At 39.5% G+C, this 23951-nt stretch overlaps 1 protein-coding gene across 3 annotated transcripts; it reads right to left on the reverse strand.

Annotated features, from left to right (window-relative positions):
* Positions 1–724: 724 nt before the first annotated feature.
* slc12a1 (solute carrier family 12 member 1) lies at positions 725–23947 on the reverse strand. Of its 3 annotated transcripts, XM_088920665.1 has the most exons (26): positions 23540–23947; positions 21489–21617; positions 18831–18906; positions 17190–17285; positions 16339–16478; positions 15908–16018; positions 14762–14873; positions 13910–14037; positions 13616–13700; positions 12190–12341; positions 11538–11645; positions 11075–11198; positions 10779–10880; positions 10222–10377; positions 9351–9450; positions 8986–9097; positions 8165–8305; positions 7495–7601; positions 7316–7398; positions 5840–5980; positions 3644–3775; positions 2740–2851; positions 1825–1911; positions 1250–1385; positions 1097–1164; positions 725–860 (listed from the first exon to the last, which is right to left on the reverse strand). In XM_088920665.1, the coding sequence occupies exons 1-26, from the start codon at positions 23945–23947 to the stop codon at positions 725–727; spliced, it is 3282 nt and encodes a 1093-aa protein (XP_088776791.1). The 3 variants fall into 3 exon arrangements, with proteins under 3 accessions (XP_088776791.1, XP_088776793.1, XP_088776792.1); XM_088920667.1 differs by lacking the exons at positions 17190–17285; positions 18831–18906; positions 21489–21617; positions 23540–23947 and having other exon boundaries at positions 3644–3766; positions 16339–16398; XM_088920666.1 differs by lacking the exons at positions 17190–17285; positions 18831–18906; positions 21489–21617; positions 23540–23947 and having other exon boundaries at positions 3644–3771; positions 5836–5980; positions 16339–16398.
* Positions 23948–23951: the final 4 nt, after the last annotated feature.

Genomic DNA, 23951 nt, shown 5'->3' on the forward strand with positions numbered 1-23951 from the left:
AGCATTTGTTTTAGATGGGATGCAGTACAGAGTGAAAATAACAAGCCAATAAGAACGGTCAAGTAGAAATAAAAGTAAAAACATTAATAACAGAAAGGATCTATAAGCACCTTGTCTTAGTGTCTGTGTTTAATGTTTTTTATTGTTGTAGGTACGAGGTTCATAGACTGATTAAGAAATGATGGAGCTTCATGGTTACCGTTTGAAATAAACTATATATTATCTCTATACCATCATGGCATTAGCAACAGAAGGAGTGTAGTCAGGTAATAATAACTACTAACTTTTAGAAAGTTTTCAAACTATTTTTATCAACATATTTAATCTTAGTATTAAACAAAGTAAGAATGATCACAGTTTTATTCAAGTCTAATTTAAAATATAAAAGTGATCAACTATACGGAGATGTAGTTCATAACCCAATACGACTTTAGCTAGATTTCAGATTATTTTACACACACAAGCTCGTATGCAAAAGGATTCCCTAAAAATGGAAGGAACATTGATTAGATGCACATGATTTCTCAGTTTGTCTAAGCTAGGTGACATTTGTACGTTTAAACATTTTTCAAGAACTTTAAATTCTCATTGAAATTCAACGTCCACTAGAGGGCAGTAGTATCCACGTATTCCATCTGCTGCCAGGATTGTGCCAGCTGTAGACTGTGCTGTGACAGGGATGTATTTATCTTCCCGGAGTGGAGTTGAAGAGGCCGTGTCACTGTTAGGAGTAGAAGGTCAGCACGTTCTTGTGGTTTCCTCTGATCAGCACGACAGGAGGAAGGTTCTTTGTGAGAATGTCCAGCCAGGCCATGTACAGGTGATTGGACACAGCCCCTTTCCTGGCAATGGGCAAGCTCCTGCACAGCACAAGAACGGCGAGAGAATCTTTTTGTTTATTTTGTCAAATTCTTTTAAAATCTTTGATTTTTTGTAGGTTTATTTTTGAAAGTGCTGAAAGAGATTATGGCCTTTACAACAGAATTGTTTACCAAAGGTGTAAAGACCAGCTTCCCTCCACACACACACACACCTGTACACACTATTAACTGCCTTATGAGCAGCAGGCATGCCCTCCGGCAGGAACTGTACTTACAGAATAATAAGATTAGCCGCCCTCGAGTTCTCCTGCAGCAGTTCATTGAGACGGACCTGTCGATATGTCTGTGTAGAAGAAGGAAGGTAAACCATCAGTTCCTGTGCATAAGAACTCCAGACCATACCTCCGGCGTCTCTCCCGGTATCCCACCTTTTCTTTGAACAATTCCAGCTCTGAATCAGTGATTTTCCAAGGGCTTTCCTTTCTCAGCGTGTCAGCAGTCGCACCGTCTTTGGAGCATTCATGCAGACGGTACGGTTCGATGGTTTCCTCAAAAGATTTCCAGCTGTAGAAGTAAATCACATGTAAGCTGATTTCATACCTGATCTGATCCCGCAGATAGTTCACTTTTTCTTATTGATTGATTTGGAAATAATCTTACAGTTGTAAATTTAGAAGGATGTTAGACGCATCCAGAAATAGACACACCTGGATTCCTTTATTTTTTCCTTTCACTATATTAAGGTGCATCCATTAAAGCAGAAGTAAAAATGGTTACTTAGTGAAAGACAAATGCAAATAAATTATCCACGATCTTTTTCATTTGCTAAATTAACATACTCTGCACAAGCAGTTCTCATTCATACATTCATTGAAAGGATTCTTCACTGAAGAAGCCAAAGGAAGAAATCAGAGGTGAAACTCAAAGGAAAACACTTTTCTTTATACACAAATGATTACTGGGACAGCAAGGGTCTGATTTCATTAAGTTCTTCATTCCTTACCTTTCCTTGTTTGGGCTGGTGTTGATGTCAGGAACAATGTGGATGTCAGCAAATTTGATTCTGAATTTGCTCAGGAGCGAGGCAATCCTTAATTAAAATATGTACATATTATTTTTTTTTAATATATGATTTTTAATATTCAGATTACAATCCACATTGTGAAGGTCTGAGAGGGTGTTCAAGATCTTCTCTAATCATTAGGAGCTCCACTCATGCACTCAGACAGACTACCAATTGCAAATATTCAAGACCCGGGATTGGCCATTCTGCCAAGAATTCACCAACAGTAATCTGGAAACCCCATCCTACGGGGTGCTCTGTCTTTTTCTCAGCAGTGCATGTATAAATATTCCGCTTCTTGCTTCCTTGCTGCTTCGTTTCACCTCCCTCTTTAAAGGGGGAGCTCCTACAGCCCTAAGCCCTAAGCCCTAAGGACAGATTGTTGTTCTCTTCAGCCAGGTGCGATGAGCTAATAAAACTATTTTATTTATTTTGCTTTAGGGGGACCTGTACCTTTTAGGGGGGAATTCTGATTTAAGAGGTGTACAATCTCAGATAGTAATCTTGTACAGACAGTATCCCACAGATAATAGCTTTAAGCCATTGGCTCCACAGCCAAGCACAGACAAACAGATATTTGAACTTGCAGTTCCTCTCGTACTGAGCTGGATTACTGTTACAACATCTCACGCCTATTTGAATAGAGAATAGAGAAACTATTCAAATCATGCCTCCTCTCTGCTTTTCTTAGGGTTTGACTGGATTACTGAAATGGTTTCTGCTAGGAATCCCTAGGAGGCACTGTGCACTTCTCTCAGGGCACCCCAAAGGCCACACGCACACACATTGCCCGTTCCTGGCTGAACTAGCATTTAACTTTCACGAGTATCTTTTATTTATTTTTTTTGCCCTTACGCTGCTTTGTCTTGGTCAATACTGTTGGCCTTTCCGCCAATGAAGACCCTCATTTTGCAGTCCTTCCACTTCTTTCGGGTTGTCAGGATATAGGGGATCAAGAGAGTCAGCCCTGGAACGGGGAGAATGTTCACACTGACTACCTGATTAAAGCCAAGAGAGCTCTTCCTGGATATTTCTTTCAAGCAGATATAATTCAAGGAATTATATTGTATAAGGAATCTTGCTGAAGAGGCATTTGGAAAAAAAATCCTGCCAAGGAAATTTAAAAACCTTGTAATTTAAGAAGTCAGTTTCTTTGACTAGGAAGTAATTTGTATATGTCTATAGACAGTCTAATGTCCATTATATCACCAGTGATGGATCTTTTTTTCATATCTAGCCTTGTCTAAGTGTACAACCGTGTAATCCACAAATCATTTTAGTAATCAGACAATTTATTATGACAGTACATTTGGCTGAGCTATCTACAGAATTAAAGTCCCCACAGCCGGGTCTCCTTTTGCAAAGGAAAATGCTCTGCAAGTCAATCAGTAGGTAGATATTTGACTATCACAGCCCTGTAAGCATGAAAAGTACTGTTACACATTGTTTAGTGTATTATTTCTGTGATCATTCAAAATGTTGACTCTAAACAATTTTTTTCTTCTATGTCTGAGTGTCTGTTTGCAGACACCTACACCTTCCAGTTTTTAATTCTGCATTGGACGTAAACTGGCTGTGTGTTAGTTTGCAGAAACAGCGGTAATATCAGGAATTCTGCATAGTGCAGAAAATATCATCAAGAGCATTGCAAATACTAAACCATTACTGTTTTTTTTTAACCAAAACCATTTTTTAATTCTTGGTATCATGACAGCATGTGACTATTAGAACTGTACGAGCGGGTCAGCTCTTACTGTACCTCCATCGTCGAAGAGCCACCACACATCAATGGTACCTTTGCCCTGCTTCTTTTTGAACTGAGCACTGGCTTCCACTAGCCTCTGGTTGAATTCACCCCCGCGCATTGATTGGTCCAGGTTAACTGAGCTTGCTGGAATTTAAACAGAAAATATCCTAAATTTGCTCTCCAGGAGCCAGAATTATACAGTCAAATCATTAGTGCTTGACACGTTTCAAGATAACATGTATTTATCGGTTTTCTGATAGGCTTTGTAAATATCCTGTGCCTTATCAGGTTATTGAAAGTACAGATGAAAAATGACCATGATGGCTCTATGTGGAACCCTGCTGTATCTGTTGCTATGGCCCACAGTTTGAGTCAAATATACCTCATACTTGTCATTCCAAGTCTCATCACATTATATTTCTCATTATAAAGCATATGTTCATTTTTTGTAATAAAAACGAATATATAAAATATTCATATATTTAAATCTTACTTTTTACATCTTTCTGAAAATGCATGATTTCACATTATTGTGCATTAAATTTTGTAGGTAATAGGTAAATTTGATAAATGGACAAACTGTAGCAATAATTTAACTGTGTGCAGGCTGCATCTCAAGCACCTCAGACGATGCAACCTGCACAGCCCAGACAAGTGTTAAATCCAGGCCTAAAGCTCTGTCTGTTGTGGTAGGGAGTTTGAACACTGGGAATGATATCATGGAGAATCCTCCCTTATGAGACTTGTTGCGTATAAAAAGAATCTTTCCTTCACAAGGCAGCTATTGTTGGAAAAGGAAGCAAAATGAGAGAAATAGCTGCATTGCAACAAATAATTTGCAGAAAACTACATTAATTCTATCATTAGAGCTCTCCATCAACCCTGAATTGGATGAAGCAGTTAAAAATGGATTTCCTTTTCAGGGTTTGTAGCCATGTAATGAGATGTATAAAAATTTTAAAAGGTAATAAACGTAACCTTCAATTTAATGAAGTGTTTCAATGAGGATATTCTAAATTCTCAATATTCTACTGTTCTCATTTGTCAGACATGTTGGTATCATTATTTTAATTTTTTAGTTGCTTTCTAGACCATTTCCAGGGTGATTTACTACATAGAAAATTTACGTTTATTGGAATCGGATGTGGGCTACAATAGGGAGCCAGTGCAGGGACTGCAGTAATAAAGCAGCCAGAGCTGGGTTCTGGATTATGGATTGGCTGAAGTAGGAGGTTACTGCGGCATTTCCAGGGAGTTTAGTCCAGATGAAGTTCCAGTACTGTGGGGGGGAGAGCACCAGGGCCTGTACTGGGAGGTGTGTCAGACAGTTGCTAAGGGGGGGGATTCCATGGGTGTCACTGAAGAAGAAGAGGCAGGAGCATGCCTGGGATTCAGTGTGGAGAGGGAGGCAGGAGGCGGGGGAGAGAGTGGTGGTGGAGTCAAAAGGAAAGGAGATGAAAGGAAGGTACTGCATAAAGGAGGTCAGACTTTGAGGGGCTGAGTTTAAGATGACAGGAGCACATCTGTGAGGGAAGATGAGAGACAGGGAGAGAAGTACTGAAAAGAGGAGGTCTCAAGGGTGTTTTTTTAAAGAGAAATGTAATACAGGTTTAAAAACAGAGGGAAAGAAACAAATATAGGAAAATAAATCAGGGGCAGCAGACTGGAAGAGGTGTGTGTGGTTGAATGTAAGCAATGGGCTTATGGCCCTGGAGGACACAGGTGATGTCTGACACATAACAACCTGCCTGGTCACATAAGGGCTTCTGTATTCTTCAGACCCTCACTGAGCAGGAGAAGCAAGATAAGAGCAATATTAACAGGGGAGCATGGACAGCTCTCACTCCAGGGAGTCTTTTGAAAAGACCATGGCGAACCTGGCATTAGAGCACAAACACTAAGAGAAAATACTTCCCTAACAGTGACCAGTGAATCTGTGAAATAGCACACATCACTCAGATAAAAAGCCAACTCATGTTAAAGAATAGGCCTTCATTTGCACTCCCATTTGAATTGATAGCAGCTTCAGTTCTTGTTAACAGATCTAATAGTATTTGACTGAGAATACAAACAATTGCCATCCAGTGGTGCTAAAGTTAAATTAAGCTGTCTATGAAACTGCAGCCTATATTGTTGCCACTAGAAGAACTGATTGAAAATTGGTTTGCGATTGGAAAAGTAAAATATACACGTGCTGAATTAACGTACCTTTTGTTGCCGGTTTTGACATTTTAAACTTATTCGCTTTCTTGAAGAACCCCCGGATTCCACCTCCTCCTTCTTGCAGCTCCTCGTTCCTAATGGCCGCCTCGAGCGCCTGCCGTTCAATCTCCAGCCTTTCAATTTCCTCTGCAGGTTCAAGTGAAAGGACAGTGTTTTCACAAATGAAACCCATATAAATCACAATTCACCACAAAGTACAATTTTACATAACTGGAAAAGAATGAAATATCTAACTAAATTAAGCGAAGAGACCCCCCATTGAGAACTGGTTAAGAAGACAAACATTAACCATCCTGAGATTTTGAAACAGTATATTTAAAAGGTCACTGTTGAAAATTCAAGGAGTTTGCTTTCCCCAAGTCCTCTCTGTCTATTCCAATGTACAGTATATAATGTAAGTAAAGGCATCTGGTTATTTCTTTGTTCATTTCCCTACTGGAGATTTCAGGAGACATCCCTGACTTGGATTCTTGCTTTTTCTAATTTTCAAATCCTGAACAGTACTTTCATTCTCCAAAAGATTGCATTTCACATCTGGGAAGCTTAACTATAATCTTACTACACTGCAAACCTTTTTGGAAAAGGGGATCATTAATTAGACGAAGACTTGGGCTTGTGTCCAGGGTAATTCAGACAAATCACTGTTGTCCCTTTCATTTAAATTGGAAAATGTCAGTCTCTAAGCATCTGCTGTGAATGCAGATCCTGAGGGAAATGCCGCCTGCTTTCATATTTATGATCTATCTGAAGTAAGTTTCAGAATATAGAAAAGTACACACAAATATGGAAATTTAGACCTGCTAGGGTGTCTGATCTGTAAACAGAGACATTTTAAAAACCTGAAAGTCTCTCTGGCCTCTAGTGATATTTCCCAGCCAGTATTTCCAACAGAAGGCCCCTATTTCACACCAGCAGCCATATCACCCTGCCAATCACAACTGACAACCCCCTGAAGCTCAGCAGGTGTGGACCTAGCCAGTACCTGGATGGGAGACCTCCTGGGAAAGCTAAGGTTGCTGCTGGAAGAGGTGTTAGTGGGGCCAGAAGGGGGTGCTCACCCTGCTGTGTGGGTCCTTATTATGCCCCAGTGATGGGGAGACTATATTGTAAAAAGGCGCAATCCTTTGAATGAGACATCAAACTGAGGTCCTGACTCTCATCAAAAATCCCTGGGCCTTCCTTGAAAAGAGTAGAGGTGTTTACCCAGGTGATCTAGCCAATATTCCCCTGTCCTTTACCAATCTTGGCTTCATCTATGAATTGGCTTCATTACTGTGCTCTCCTCCCCACTGATAGCTGATGTATGGGGAGCATACTGGCACATTATGGCTGCCGTTGCATCATCCAGGTGGATGCTGCACGCTGGTGGTGGTGGAGGGGAGTCCCCGTTACCTGTAAAGCACTTTGAGTGGAGTATCCAGAAAAGCACTATATAAGTGTAAGGACTATAATTATTATTACCTTGAACCTGTAGAATGTGTGAGATGTCTAAGCCTTGGCTAATCCTCACAATCACTACCCCATATTCAAAGTCAAAGGCATCACTGCAGAAAAAAACAACAATAAGCAGAATGAGAAGAAAAGCCTTCATTAAGCCTGACCCCCCATATATTGAAGTGTCTGGGTAAAGAGGAACTTACTGTAGTACACCAACATAGCTTTGGACATCTGTATGGGATACTTGTCGCCAGTCTCTCTTAAATCCGATCACCAAGGTGTTGGGTTTCATACGACCAAGACCTGAAGCCTAATTAGCAACACTTCATTAAAAACAGTTAGTCAATTAGTTTTCAGTTCTGCCGTGGTCACTGCACAGGCAAGAGAGCTGTGAAAACTTGACTTTAATCCAGAGCTGTTAAACATGCAGCACCTCCAGTCTGTTTGATTGCAGGGCTTCATTACAGGCAACGCCTTACTAATTCAATTCAACTTGGTATTTAGTTAATCAATAATCCGCTAGATGTAGCAAAACAACAAAATGGCCGCAAAGTAAATTGGGAGGCTGAGACGTATAAGGTACAAAAATAAGTACATTTCAGAACTTTTGATTTTTTTTTGTTAATTTTATGATTAACAAGGTAAGAGTAAGGTTAAATTAGTTTATTACACAATTTGGTCAATTGTATTTGTTTTTCTGACAGCACTGGATCACCTGACACCTGGACCTGTGGTTTAAAATAAAATCCTCTACTCTATCATGGATTTGTCATGGCAAAGGTGATTTGCGTCAGTTAAACAGAATAAATATGTGAGAGAAAGAGAGCCTCTTTCTGAGCAGTCCCTTTCCAAGCCAGTCTGTTCAAGGTTTACCTGTAGGAGGCTCCGGACTCCATCGCGGAAGGTGTCACTGGCCACCGCTGCGTAGAAGGCTTTCCTCTTGTTCTTATTCAGCCACATCTGGTTCTTCTCCATACACCTGTTCATCTCCTTAACCATCAGCTTCCGTGGCCCCTGGGGAAAGAGCAGTCATTGGCAGCAATTTCAGAAGAACGTTCCTCCGTTTTATAATTTGCCATCTTACTACAGCAAGTCCAGTTTCTATTATGACAACCCACGGAATAGATTGAATTGTTGCGAAACATCATATCATTAGGTTTCAAAGAATTGAAACCTCTTTCTCAGTGGAAAGGTTTCCTTGCTAAACACTTATTCATCCGTCCATTTCCTAACTGCTTCTTCCAAGAAAGGGTCATAAGGGGAAGCCAGTGCTTCACCCAGCAAGCAACAGGTCCAAGGCAGGGTACACCCTGGACAAGACAACAGTCTATTGTAGGATAGACACAAACACTCCCACAAGGGCCAAATTTCCCAAACTGAACAGAGATGCACCCCATGTCTGGAATTGAACCCAGGACCCCAGTGCTAAGAGGCAGCAGTGCTAACCACTGTGTCACCATGCCACTCTAAACACTTATTAATCCACCATTTTCATAACACCCTTTTCTAAGAGCTCTTAGTAATGTTCTTAGTTTCACTCACACCCCCTCTGTATGAGGAAAGAAGAAAGTGTTGAATTGGCAAAATAGGACAGCCAGAAATTCTCCATCTTTGACTTTGGGTGTTCTTCAAACTATTGTTTCTGTGTATTTCAGGCAATACTGTTGAGAATATGTGTCATAAAGCACACTTACAGCAAACACTTGGCTGGTAAGGCAGAGCCCATAATTCTTGGTGAATGAATGCGCTAGATCAAGAAGTGCAGGTCTTGTCATTGGAGCTGCTGTCAATACTATACACTGCGGTCTGAAAGCAAGAATGAAAAATAGAGCTACTAAATGTTATGTAGATCTTTAAAAACATTAACCAACAGTACAACAGTAAGTCCTGGGACCTCCTGAAATTCCCCAAGTGTCAGTTTCCTGAGTAACTCGCTGTCTTAACCGATATTCTCATTTTGTTTTACTACAGATCTAGTCTTTCTCCCACTTTGTGATGTGAATTTGAACCTCAGCTGTTGGCATTGCTGTAAATGACAGGCCATTCTGTAAGGACCTACCTGAAGTTCTTCACATGCTCATCTATTCCGGATAATACAAGCGCGTCATTCAGGGCGTTAACAAACGTTACAGCTTGGGTAGAGGAGCCCCAGTTCACCTCTGGTGAAAAAGAAAGGAAGATACAGAAGCTGATTCCTCAATGTGAATCAATTTGCAATTAATTAAAAAGCAATTATGAACTTGCTATATTACAGGAATTACCCGAATATCCATCCATCTATTTCCTAACTGCCTTATCCAATACAGTGTCACAGGGAGCTGAAGCCTATCATGGTAAGCAATAGGTGTAAGGTGGGATACACCTGGATGGGATGCCAGTCCATCACAGGGCGTATGCAGACACATGCACACACTCACACCAGGGTCAGTTTTTCCAGCAGTCAACCAACCAGTATGTCTTTGGACTGTGGAAGGGAAATTGAGCACCTGGAGGAAACTCATACAAATACCTGGGGAAAATGCAAACTCCACACAGATAGAACCCCAGGTCCAGGATTGAACCCAGGGCCCCAGCACTACAAGGCAGAATTGCTAATTGCTAATGACCGTGCCACTGTGTGCCCCTATGTATTAATATGGCAAACATATTTACTGAAAATGCATTGATATATATGTTATACTGTAGATGCAAAACTTTTAAATCTATGATCAAATCAGAATTAATTGCCTTAAGGATAAAACAGTTAAAAATATCTCACCTCATATTTCATATGTAAAGGGCAGAAGATGTATTGTCCCTATACCATAAAATCCTTGTTCATTAATCACATTTTATTGAGGTTTTATAAAATAGGCAAGCTTGCATGAAGCTTTCTCTGAAGAGTCTTCTAATCCACAAGCTTGTTATTTAAAAAGGCACTGGGGCTTTACCTGGCTTCTTCACGGTGACGTAAATGTACAGGAAGAGCTCAATGGCGTATGTGATCAGTGCAGCCCACCAGTTGATGACAAACATCACACCACAGCACAGCACTGCTCCGAACAGAGACACCCACATGTTGTAGTATTTATAAGCAGGCCTCCATCCTGTGGAATGGAGGCAATGAAATACCATCAAGCAACTTGGTTTAATTGAAAATGTATGGAAATTATACCTATACCTTATACTATTTGTGTTCCAGTATGAGTTGTCAAAGAAAGTTTCTAAATGGTTCGAAATGGTTTTAACTGTTAACAAAAGGATTTGTTATTAGGACAGTGTGTACCATAAATACAGTGCTTCATTCAATTAAAGAAGAATGCATATGTTTACTATAATTGTGCCTGGATATAAGGTGTTGCTACACCTTGGTAGATACGGTAGCTGTTACATTAACAGGACACAGCCTGCTGACTTTCTGGTCTCATGAGTAAATATGAGTCCATTCTAAATCTGTTGAGAAGGATAACAATTTTAAAAAGGAGACTAAAACAAGAAAACATATTACCTGGTGATTTTGCATAGGAGGCATGGAAACAGGAGAAGTTGATAAGGGCGTATGAAGCCAGGAAAAAGTTGGAAATGACAGGTGCAATGGTGTTCAGTTCCGCTGGGAAAAACAATGAAAAACATTACGATGGTTCTGACCATTTTTTATTATATTATGACAAATTCATGTTGCGCTGCTCAACTTCCTTCAAGAGGTTTTCAAGAGCAATCTACTTAATTGTCTGGTTATATTGGTCAGATTTTCAATATCGTCAGGTAGAGCGCACAGCGAGGACAGTGCGATTGAAAGCATACCTATCAGGATAAATGCAACTGCGATGATGAAAGTGAGGACGTATCCTCGGATCGGCTCATTGTTTTTCCCATGACCTTTGGCAAAGAAGTACAGAGCTTTGTAGATGTTGTCTTTGCAAAGTGCCTGTTTTCGGAACAGAAACGCAAGAGATTTGGATTTATGTTGTCATGCATGTATTATAAACATATATTCTTTATAACAAACCTCGAAAATGCTACAATATGTTTAATATATTTTTTTCTAAAATGAGCTGTTGTTGTTGTTAATAACAGTAGTATAATATGTTTTTCTGACTTTTATTACTGAGTTCCAAGAATTAATTCAGACATTTTCTGATCAAACAATAGAATAGATTTTTGGATCTACAATAGATCCTGTTTTCAAGTTAGAATTGTTAATACAGTACTGGGAAGATGGAAATGTAATTTCTGTTCTTTTTTCCCATTGCAGTGTCTGACTCACCTGAAAAACCTTAGGCGCACTGACGAGTGAGGCCAGAGCAGAGGACAGAGTAGCTGAAAATATCCCTGCAGTTATCAGAGGGCCGAATCCTGAGACCATTGTCATCACCTGCAGAGAACCCGAAACAGATCAGGTGAACAGGAACCACCTTACTAAGTATTCCGAATAGTGTGCTTTAAACATCAGACATTAAGATCAAGGGAAGGCACTGTTATTAAAATAAATTTAAAAATGTTATTAGATTTCAAGGGTGGCATGGTGACGCAGTGGTTAGCATTGCTGCCTTGCTGAGTTAAATTCCTGGGATACTGTCTTTCGTGGAGTTTGTACTGTATGTGCTCGTCATGTTTACTTGGGTTTCCTCCTGGTGCTCCGTTTTCCTCCTACAGTCCAATGTCATACTAAAAGGTTAATTGGCCTCTGGGAAAATTGGCCCCGGTGTGAGTGGGCACGTGTCTGGGTCTCTGCACTGTGATGGACTGGTGTCCCATCCAGCTCCCCCGCACCCTTGAATTGGATAGAGCAGTTAGAGGAAACGACGATTTTGTGTTTTGGGAACTTGAAAACAGCGTCTGAGAGGGGATAGCTGGGGGAAATGGTGTTTCACTTATTGTATGTGAAATCCAAAGTACCGTTGCAGAGGCCTGCGTACCTGGAAGTTATTCATCAGGCCGAATGAGCAGCGCTGGGTCCTACAGGAAGAGAAGTCATAGCCCAGGTAGCAGGCAGCTGAGCCGTTGCAGCTGGTACCGGCTGCGACTGTGTGGTTCACGTTTCCTGTTGCGTCTCGCACAACCGTGGAAGCTGCCAAACGACAAAGTCAGAATTTAGTAGAAAACACGCATGTTGGTGTGCTGATCACTGGGATCCTGTTTGACGTGACCTCCTGCCCAGAATGCACTGCTGCTTTCTTTGTATCACACTGGCGGCTGTGATAACTCTGCTGCCCAGAGCAATGAGCTCAGAATCGTCTTCGACGAGACTCACGGGCACAGGCATCTCTTTGAAGTTTTAAGAGCTGTTTTAATTCTTGGCCCAGTTGTGTGTTTGTTGCTGCATTGAGTCTGACAGTGGAAGAGAAGATGAAGTGATTAAGGGGGAGGGGTTGAGAGTGAGGTCAGGTCTGAAGTGTAAATGAGCTGATCAATCTTTATATTCCAGCACGCTGTCTGGCAGATCCATCAGCTGCAGGGACGCGTGTCTCTAAATGTGCTGTTGTCTCAATTCTGATTTTATGGCTGTGACTGTATCAGCTGCTAGAGATTTATGTTGACTCTTGAAAATGCACAGCTGGCTTTTGCCTTTCAAGGTGTGTCATTGATTTTGGATAGGAATCCAGCAGCAAAGTACTGAGATTCAGGAGGCACCAGGCCAGCTTTTTGATGAAACTGCCTTTTTGTGTGTCTTGGTGTTTATTGATTTCTAACCGTACCTTTGTATTTTAGGCCCTTTATGAAGATCTTACCAATGGTGTAATAAATGTTCTCAGATCAATTTGTCCAGACAGTAAAGGCAAATTAGTTTTTTTTTAAAGAAAAGCATATATAGTTTTCTACAGCAGTGTCTGCCAGACTTCAAAATGTTGCAGGGGACATTAAAAATGATCAAAACATATACAACATTTCTGTATAATTTTTATTATATTCATGGCATTTGATTTGCATCCTAAATTCTCTTAGTGAAATTAAGGCTAGACAAAAGGAATGGGCACAATTCTGTTTGACCAATTATTTAAATTAGTACTGTAGCTAACAGTATAATTAATGTAGATTGGAATATTTTCAAGTAAATTATTTTTTACCACAAGAACAGTTTTACAATGAGTCTTTTCATAAATCACAAGAACAGAGCTTTTTTTTGGAATTAAATTATTTGTGAACAGAAATTATCTAAGCTATCTGCATATCGGATAGCAATCCGTTTTTAATTGTTCTGGGTTCTTGGTTTCATTAGTATGAAATGTTTTGTGATATTGTTAGTCTCAGACAAATATTTTCCATAGGTAGTTTTAAATTTGTTGGCACTTTGGCTCCCAAGACTACAGCTATCATAGTATATTCCAATTAATGTGTACTTACCTACACAGACTGCAACACCCAGATAGGTAACGGTTGTTATGAATATAGCAAGCATTGTGCCTTTGGGAATTGCTGCTTGTGGATCCTTAAATTAACAATACACAGTTTATTACAATCCAATTATATGGACAAACATCTAATCATCTCAAAAAGAAAAAAAACAGTGTTTTGATAATTCATGTCCTGCAGCTGTTGCTTCCTTCCTTTCTTTGTTTTAAAGCTGCAGGATTAAATGAAAAGACAGAAGCCAAAAAGCACCTGTAGCTGAAGGAACTGCACACTGCAGAAGCTTACCTTCAAATCTCCTGAGATGTTGGCACCAGCTAGAATCCCTGTAGCTGCAGGGAAAAAGATGGCAAAGACAGAGAAGAACCCTTCTCCATCTTGAAAGTCTGGGCCAAAGTTCTCAGCAAATATAGATGCTGAAAGAAAACCGTTTGCAGAAATTCAGAAGTGTGGACACCCTACCTCTCTGAGCAGACACAAAAACGAAATCCCTGAATGGGTTTGTGCACAACATTATCAGCTGTTCAGTAACAACACATTGCTTATTTTAGTTTAGAAATAGTATCAGTAATAATTTATAGGAAGCATTCTGCTTGATATTCTCTTGCAGGGCCAGTGTCAAAACAGTTTATTTTTCTACTGTCTGAGCTGTTGAGGGGATTTTAGTGATCAGAATCCCTAGATGTGAAGGAGCTTACTGTAGTGGTATTTTAAGTTATTTTTCTTGGATATCTGAACCCAGCACCTGTGTCCTGGAAATGATCACTTCCTTTCAGTGCTTGGTAAAACTCAGTGAAACTACAGTATAATAACTCAGGTGCCATTGTCTGTAATCAATTGCAAAACCTAGAGTACATTCATCATTCTTTTCATTGTCCTGAGATTCTTCATTGCATTAACATCTTTTAAAGATTAGCTACTCTAAGACACAATTATGTCAGCTCAGTTGAAGATACTGTATATACCTTATATTATTTGATTCTTTAAGACAGCAGTGGAATCAGAAATCACCACATTTGTTGGAATATGAAATGCTTGCTACACTGCTAAATAATCATTCAAATGCACAGAATACTGCACCAAATGCACCTCAGTATAATAACCACATATCTGTAATAGAAATCTCCTACTCATACACACCTTGATAATTAAAAAAGCCCTGCGCTCTTTTCTCGTTGTTGGTTGGGATGACCGTTCCGATGAGGAAGTTAGCAATAGCCACCAGCAAAATGATCAGCAGTAGGACCTGAGCCTGGAATTTAAAACACAACACTTTAGCTATCCTTCTTGTGCATTACTGAACAAGGGAACAAAAGACATAAGAGCGGACTCTTAAAACTGAAAGCTAATCATTAATTTATTTGGTTAACACTTATATCCAAAGTGATTTCGATTTATATAGTTTCATCTGTGAGTGGGACTGAAGACCCTTGCTCAAGGATATAACAGCAGTGTCCCACCTGGGATCTGAACCCACAGCCTTCTGAGTGATAGCATTTAATCCCCTAGGGTCTCAAACCCCAGTCTTTGTACCTTTAATCCATTGGAAGGCCACAATGAAGAGTCCAGATTCTAATTCCTAATGGGCAGGTGGACGTGCCAGCTGGCTCAGTATCAACCAGACACTTTGAGATAGGATAGGATTTTCACTTTGTCTCTACACTTCAGCATTTTAAACTTTTTAGCTGTTTTTAGTGAACCCAGGCCAGAATGTCCACATCTCTAAGTACCATTAAATGTTTGGAAAAAGTGAATCAACACACATCTGAGAGAAAAGAAAACTTTCCATTCAGAAGCCCTTATAAAAGTTTACCTTAGTAGACTTACCATAGGATTTCCATACTTTTGCCACAGTTTACTGTGATTTGATCATGGATTTTCTGTGGTTTCCTATGGTTTCAGATTGTACCTTCACCATAGTACCATAGTACCATGTACCATAGTAAACTTGGTATTCCCACAATGCAGTGCTGTAAAGCACGGTGAAAGCAACTGTGTAAATCCTGCGGTAAATTTACCTAAGTAAACTTTCATAATGGAGGCTCCGAGGTAAATGGAGGATGAGAAGTAAATGTCAGTAAAAACAGGGTAAAACTGGAAGTCCAGGGTACATGAACAAGTCACAGAACTCAGAAGAGATCATACAGCTCCTAATGGGCATATATTCAAACGCATTGTTTGGAAATTCCAGCAAGAGGTAAAAATATAAAAGTGATTACTACATTATAATAAAGACTGACTGTGAATCAAGTAATGAAAAGCAAGTCTATAACAATTTCTGTTTACCTTTGCTTCCCACTCCATCCCAGCCACAGAAATTCCCAGAAGCAAAACCACCGTAATGCATCCAACGATCCGGATGTCATTAACTGGGTCGACCATTATTGCATTGTTGTCCTGCAGAGCACCACAACATGACAAGAGAATGAGGAGCATTATAGTGATGAATGGCTAAGAATGTCTCACCTGTAAGATTCTCACTTCATTTCAAGGCTATGCGTTATAAAGACAATGCAGGCACCTTTCCCTTGTTGCTTTCGCTATCTATTCTGATTAAACCTTTCTTAAATTCCACAACATGTTTTAGTTCTGTTCATTGAAGCAGTTCAGTGAACACTACATGCATTAACCCCTGCTCTTTGTTCAGGTCACTTTTCACATAAGGCAACTTTGCAGGCTTTGAAGATGATAAGTGATTTAAAAGGTATGAGACCTACCTTAAGAAGATCCACCACTGTCTCAGAAAACCCCACAACATACATGGCTACAGCTACAGCGTTGGCAAAGGCAAAAATCAGGCCAATTGACCCACCGAACTCTGGCCCCAGACTCCGGGAAATCAGGTAATAAGCACCACCTGGAAGACAAAGGGCATGTCTGGTGTTTAGTTGAACTGAAAAACACATCAAATAAAAATAAAAGCAGTTCAGAAACTGTTTAACTGGGGAATCCTGTGTTGATGGATATTCAACAACTGTGGTGTTCCCCACATTACACATTACAGCTAAATATATAGACTCAAATGCTTGAAAACAGGGAAACAAGATGAAGTGTACTCCATGCCAGTTCACATTAGTTCAGTATATGGATCATCTCAAACTCTGTGGTCACTGGGGAGCCTGTTGACTTTGCAACTAATTGAAGTAAGAAAATTAAGATTTGAGAATTTTAAAGTTGAGAAATCTCCTGGAAATAGTAAAATTCAGTTCTGCATTAAAATTGTTGAAAACAAGTGTTTTGTTATACCTTTGTGCTTCATATGCTTCATGTGCTATTGCTTATGTTTTGGTGATGCTGTAATTCATTTCAAATGATCTGGGAAGATGTTTTTCTTTTTCTTTATTAGATGCTTGACACACAGTTTTGTCAATCAGTTTCCACTATTCACAGTGTTGCTGTCTTTCCTTTGTTATTGACCACAGTGTGTTGTAACTTTAATAGACATTGAGTATTTGTATAAAGGTAGATATAGTTAGATGTATGCAGAGTATATACAGTAGCAGTACTTCTTCTTCTTCAACTGTACTGTATATACAGTTGAGCAGTGAGAATTTAAGAGATGCGTTACCTCCTCTGACAACACCATTGGTACAAATTGCAGACATGGAAATCCCTGTCAGGGTTGTTACAACAACACTCAGGCAAATAACCACAATACCAAGACCTGCAAAAGTAAAACATATATAAGTTTTTAAACTCTTTACTCCTAAAACATTGCCCACACATTCAATTGGACTAACATCATTTACATTGAAATGCACTGCTAAGTAGGTTTTTGCAGAGCTGAATTTTCATTAGGACTAAAGTCTCAAATGATGTCTGGCTCTATACTGATAATGTTGTTATACATTTGAAAAGACAAATTACGAATTAGCTACATTTATTACAGAAGTCTGAGTGATAGAGATAACTCTTCGCCATGCACAGCTAAGTATAAATACAGGTATACAGGTAGTACAATTTTTTCCCCCAAAGTTCATGTCTTTCTGCCCCATTACTGCTTTGCAACTGCTTGGTGATTCCAGCTGAAGGGGGTTCCAGTGTCCTCATCCTTATAGCCAGGCAACTGTTCCCTCAGCCAAGAGGATTGCAGCTAAATCTTTGTCTCACTTTTCTGTTAAAATACATTATTTTCCAAATCTGTCATTACTGATGTATTTCACTTGAATTTGCTTAGTCTCAGTGATATTCGTTGCAGTGACATTATGCGCCATTGTTTGTTAATCTGATATCTAATAAGTGGTTAAGAAACGAAGTGGAAAATATCACAAATGCAAAAATGGTTCGATTTAGACACCTTTTCTTAGTGCATAAAACTCAAATGAGTTCATGCTAAAGTCGTTTTCTATCGCCTTGAGCCACCAATCACACCTAAAAAGCAAAGCAATACTTCTTTGAAACTTCAATGACTCACAAACAGCCCATTTGGAGGCCTAATTGTGCTTAGAGGCCTGGAGCAATAGCTTTGCAATACAGAAATTCAACGTTTCCAATTCTGTCCTGAACCCACGGGCATGTTCACAGTCATTAGGTATGCATCATAAAAAGGTTTAGTGCCAGTTTGTCAGGCACAGAACTTGTGCCGAATTAAGAACATGCATAAATAATCTACAGCTTTTCAAAGCCCACATGCATCAGTTATGATATCAACAATAGTGTCATGATAGTTTCCCACCTACAATGGTTTAGATTAATAATATATTTGTCTTGCTGTCCTCATTGTTTCTGTATTTATTTGGAAGTTCTTTAAATTTTCTTTTTAAGGTGAAGGGCAAAGGGAACACTTAATAATTAGTTGGATTTAAATATTTTCTAGCTGGAGCTCGGGATACCCTAGCCATTCTTTTCTAGGACTCTGTAATTTTCTGCTGTTTCATTCTCTCTAAATTATGGAAAGAATTGATTCACCTTACTTCTCAGCACCCTAATCTCTCTCACAAAATCTTGAGCAGTAAGAACATTAGCTTAAATCCGTTGTCTGAAAATCTAATAAGAAAAGATATATCAGTGCCTTAAAAATAAATTCCCTTACAAATTCTGCCTGCTGCAAATCACATTTTTTTTAATCATGCACAGCATTAAGGGTGTACAGTGTGAAAGAAAAGAAGACATTAAGTTTCTTTACCTTGTATGATGGATCAAAACGCCTTAATTAAAAAAAGAAACACAAATGTAAACTACAAAGGCAAATTATCGTTTAATCACCTACCTATACCAGCCTGACCGAAAACCCAGGAGAGTCGAATGAAAAGCATCACCCCCCAGATGTTTAACATGCATCTTACCTAAACAGACAAAAGTAGCACAAGACACACAAGTAATGTTAAAAATGATATGGAGGGTTGGAAGATTCAAGCTGTAGGAAGAAAGAAAAACTACAGAGACAATGGTAATATTCAGAGTATTGCAAGCAACTGCTCAGACACCTAGAAATAATTATTTACCAACTGCAGACATGGCCATGCACTTCAGGGACAACATTCTCTTGATCTGATCCAAAAGCCTGCTTAGAGTTAACATGTCCAAGTAAGACTCCTTGTATTTTCCATCTCTGATCTAAAAGGCAGGGGCAGCACAGTGGGGCAGTGGTTGCCATTGCTGAGTAACAGGGCTGGGGACTTAGGTTCAGTTTGGATCTGGGGTGCTGTCTGCATGGAGTTTGGATGTTCTCCCCGTGTTCCTGTGAGTTTCCTCTGGGTGCTCCTGTTTCCTATCATACTTCTTAGACATACTAGGCCAGGGGTGCCCAACCAGTCGATCGATCGCAAGAATGTTGGGCAAAAAATAAATGGGGCTATTTGACTATTTACTTTTTTCGATAGCCTTCATCCAGATCTGTGCATGTAATGTCATACATTTTACTGCCCTTGTGTGTGTTTAACCCTTGTCGAATGGGTTGTAAAAGTCTCTTCCCTAAGTGCTGGCTGACACTGAGAAAAAGGATACAGGGAACCCATAAATAGAGTGTTGTGTTTGCTACCCAAGAACGTTCTCTTGGTTATTGTCGCCTGAACCCCACATTCATTACAGTGCGTACTGGAGCAGACTGGCTGTGACAAATTCGCCAAGAGTTCGATAAGTTTGATTGCCTATTTGATAGTTGTAGTGTATCGGCGAAAAATGATGAAGCAAAGAGACCGAAAACATACCATGATTATTTTTTTTACTCTCGCGTTCAAATCTGCAATGCCAACGTCTACGCGAAAAAAGGGAAATATAGAACAATATTTCAAAACTTCACACAAAAAGTATGATGTGGACTTTCCTTGTTAAAAGTGAGTTACGTAAAAGAAAAGTGGAAAAAATTAAAATCTCAACTAGCAGCAGTCGGTTTTCATGAGGCCTAATACAAGAGGGAAAGCGGCAATCATCGTATTGTTGCGTGTGAGCCACGTCCTGGCTGAACATAAAAAATCATTCAGGGATCGAGAAGTAATTAAAAAAGCATTTTCTAAAGGCTGCTGACTTGCTGTTTGGAGATTTCAAAAACAAACATTTTTGGCGAGGTTCAGACAGCTGTTGCCTGAAATCAAAGAGTTTCTCAAGTCATCTAAACATGGTGAATATGCCCAATTAGAGGATGACCAGTGGCTTCTGGATTTAGCATTCCTCACAGACCTTACTGAACTACTGAATGAGCTGAATGTCGAGCTGCAGGGCCAAAATAAAAATGTCATCGACACTTATGCACTTAAGTGTCAACATGTTCAAAAATTACAAGCTTCTCAGTGCCAATGCTCACATTAAGGTAGGATACTCTTTTTTGGGGGAATATTATTTGTTCACTGCAGCATGAGCCACTTGCTTTTATTTGCTGTCAATTTAGTGATGGGTATCGTTATTGTACTGATTTGTGCCCACAGTCTGTTTTTTCCTATGTCAGAGCTTCAAATTCACACTGGTAGATCGCACTAGACTGGCAAATGAGAAAATAGATCTTACATTAAAAAAGGTTGGGCAGCCTTGTACTAGACGTATTGGCTTCTGTAAAACTGGCCCCGATGTGAGTGAGTGCATGTCCGTATTTGTATGTGTGTGTCTGCCCTGCGATGGACTGTCAAGGGTGTATCCTGCCTTGCGCTTATTGCTTGCCGGGATAGTCTATGGCTCCCCTAGGAACCTGTTTTAAATGAAGTGGTTAGAAAATGGATGTGATGATCTGAAAGGCCTGTTTAGAGTAAACTCATCTTAAATACTGTACATGCTAAAATACAGTTTTTTTGTTCTATTGTATTGATATCCTATTTATGGTATGGCACCATGAAGGCTGAATATGTAAATCAAACCTATGATCTCTACATCTCACAGTATTGTAAAAAATTGATTTGGCAGCACCCACAATTACTTTCTGAGCGCAGCAATCTACTCATTAAGTGGACCAATTAGCTACCCCACTTAATTATTGTAATTTGTGAAAAGCCAAAGCAAAGGATCTCATTTCTAGTAATGGAGAAACATTCCTTAGATGACATGAAGGAGGACATGAGGAAATGCTTTAATATTTCCCAGTGTAGAGGATGTTAGAAGTCACAGCGGAGTTCAGCAAATATTTGAAATGAGTTTTAATTTGTGATGAAAAAGTCAATTTCCGTAGAACACCAAAGAAGACACAAAAAAAAGTTTATCCTCCATGGTTCTCTGAATGCTAGTTTTGCAAGAAGTTTTATAGTCTGAGTACAGCTCAAGTCACCCTCTGTTACTACTATGAATGGATGTTTAGAAGTAACCATTGCATATGTATTAGATCTATATAAAACGCCTCCACATATGGAACAATAACAATTTCTGACATGTCACACACAGCAGGTGTCCGCTATTTAAGATGCACTCAATGCAGGTCAGAGCAGTTTCTATACGAGGGACTCACCAACACGCCCTTGATCCAGCCAAACTTTACAAATCCTGATTGGTTCTGATCTGGGATTCCTTCCTCTTCATCTGTGGGTGACCCATCCCCAGCTGCTGCCCCTGCTCCTGGTCCAGCTGCCTCTAGATTCTGCAACGACAAAAGGTGTGAGGAATATTACCTTCTTAAATAATGGCTATGCAAATTGCAGAAGGTTCATACAGTGTTTATATATATAATCTCTTTAATCAAAGCATTAAAAAATGAAATAACATCATGTGAAGCTCTGTTTCATGAATGGAATATAGAGTAGGTTTGATTGAATAGATCTAAATTGGACATGAAAAGTAAACCTCTAAAAATTAGGAACTTAACCATCAGGCCAAGAGGGGATCATCCTAAGTGAAGTGTGATCTTTCACTTGCCTGATGAGAAGGCATGAGCCCTTAACTCAGGTACCTTAATGAATTTCTTTAATTTAACTGTTGCATATGAACTGTTCTTTATTAGTGTCTTCTAGTTCAGTGGACACAGTTTAATAGTGGAGCATTTTATTTATAATGGGCATTCGTAAATACTGAAAAACCTGGTTCGGGGTTGTCTCTTATCTCGTGGTGGAAACAAAAGGAAAGTTAGGAGAATAAACTGAATTTCAGTGAGGAAGACAACTACTGAATTACTGCAAAGGAACAGGTAACGGGTTTATTCCATGCTGAAAAGAAAGGAAACACAATGTTTTGGCTGTGGAGCCTTCTTCAGGTGTGAATTACTGGGCAGCAAATGAGCTGAGACCCCTTGGGCCTTCGAGTCATCTGCTGTCTATCCTTACTGAATTATTGCAGGTTTTCACACCCTATTTGCATAAATTACTCCATTAAAAAAAAGAAAAGAGTCAATGAACTTGCTTAAAGGAATGATTATACCTGTACTAAGTGCTTCTCTAAATCAAGACACATTAGTATTGCAAGGAAATCAGAGCTTATTGATCTGTTCTTATAAGACTGCTCACCGCAACTCATTTGAGAGTATCACATTCAATTTATGAGGCTAGGAGTCATTAAAAAATTCAAAGTTTTCTTACATAGCACAATTCTGCATTAAAGTATTAAATGTTTTGATGTTTATAAGTTTTCTTAATATTTTATTATTATTCCAATAATAAAAGGGAAGCTGTAAGGGAAGTTCGGAAATTATTTTTAAAGATCAGCTTATTCTAGTGCCACGAATGTCAATTAGCTAAGAGGGTAATTAGATAATTTCACATCTAGTTTTATTTCCTACCTTTTTTATAATTGATATGCACTTAAAATTAAGTAGTAAAGCCGTTTCTGCTCTGAGAAATAGACAAACTATTCTCTGTTGTAAAAGGACAGGGACAGTGGCATTGTTATACTGTTTAAAGGCTTACTAAGAAAATATGTGGTATAACAAGTCTGCTGGGCATAATTAATAACAACTGCTTCGTTCTGAACACATTGCAACATTTGGCTTTGTAGTCAACTTTCTAGGCTCCCGGTCTTTCAAAAACTCGGGACTTCAGACATTTCTTCAGTGTTTTGGTTGGTAAATTAATGAACGCTTATGCTCGTGCATGATTAATAAAACATAACATAAACTTCAATTACAGCAACAGGAGAAATTGAAAGTACACATTTTGACCTAGTTTCTTTCTGCTGGAATAGAAAGGTCTAGTGCAATGTAGATGTAATGGTTTAGAGGATGTCTATCCCCCTAGTGAAAATTTAATGATGTTTTTTAAATCAAATGGTATAACTAAAAAGGTAAAAAGGAAAACAATCACCTGCATCTGGAGATTTTATTTTAAAATTACAAGGTGTGCATCTAGGCTAAAATTGTGTGTTGCAGAAATACCTGTTCAGGAGAAAAGCTCCGTGTCTTAGAGAAAGTCTGTGAAGGGCAGGGTTCCTTGCCATATTTTCTGTTACCATAACTATAATGCGCGTTTACTTTGCTTTACCAAGGCTTCCTCTATGCTGCTTTATCATACCTCCCTATATTTTACCATGCATTTACCAGTTGCTTTCTTGGTATGTTTCTCAACATGTACTCACCTTCTTGAACTCCTCGTGCAGCTCTTCCAGGGAGGGCCTGTTGATTTTAACTCCACTAACGCTGCCCGTGTTGCGATAGAAGTCAATCCTGGGCACTGGGTCCATGGTGTTGTGCCCAAATGTTTGCAGATAGTAGGCAGGGGAGTGGCTGTCATATGGCTGGAAGCCCCCATCTGCAGACTTCACCTCCCTGTTATTGGAAACATGGCTGTACAAGGCTCTGTCCCCGTTTCTGAAACTTCTTCTGCACTCATTTCCACCTGTGAAGGATGTTTCTTCATAATGTGGAGGCTCGTCTTCATTCACCGTGTAAACTGCACTTGAGTTTAGATTGTCCTGCACTCTCTTCACCTGAAAGCGTGTCGGGCTCTGTCTTTGACCATCCAGAGTTGAGCTATAATCTTCCATTGAT

This window comes from Atractosteus spatula, chromosome 7, assembly GCF_055471065.1.
Source record: "Atractosteus spatula isolate fAtrSpa1 chromosome 7, fAtrSpa1.hap1, whole genome shotgun sequence".
Classification (NCBI taxonomy): Eukaryota; Metazoa; Chordata; class Actinopteri; order Semionotiformes; family Lepisosteidae; genus Atractosteus; species Atractosteus spatula.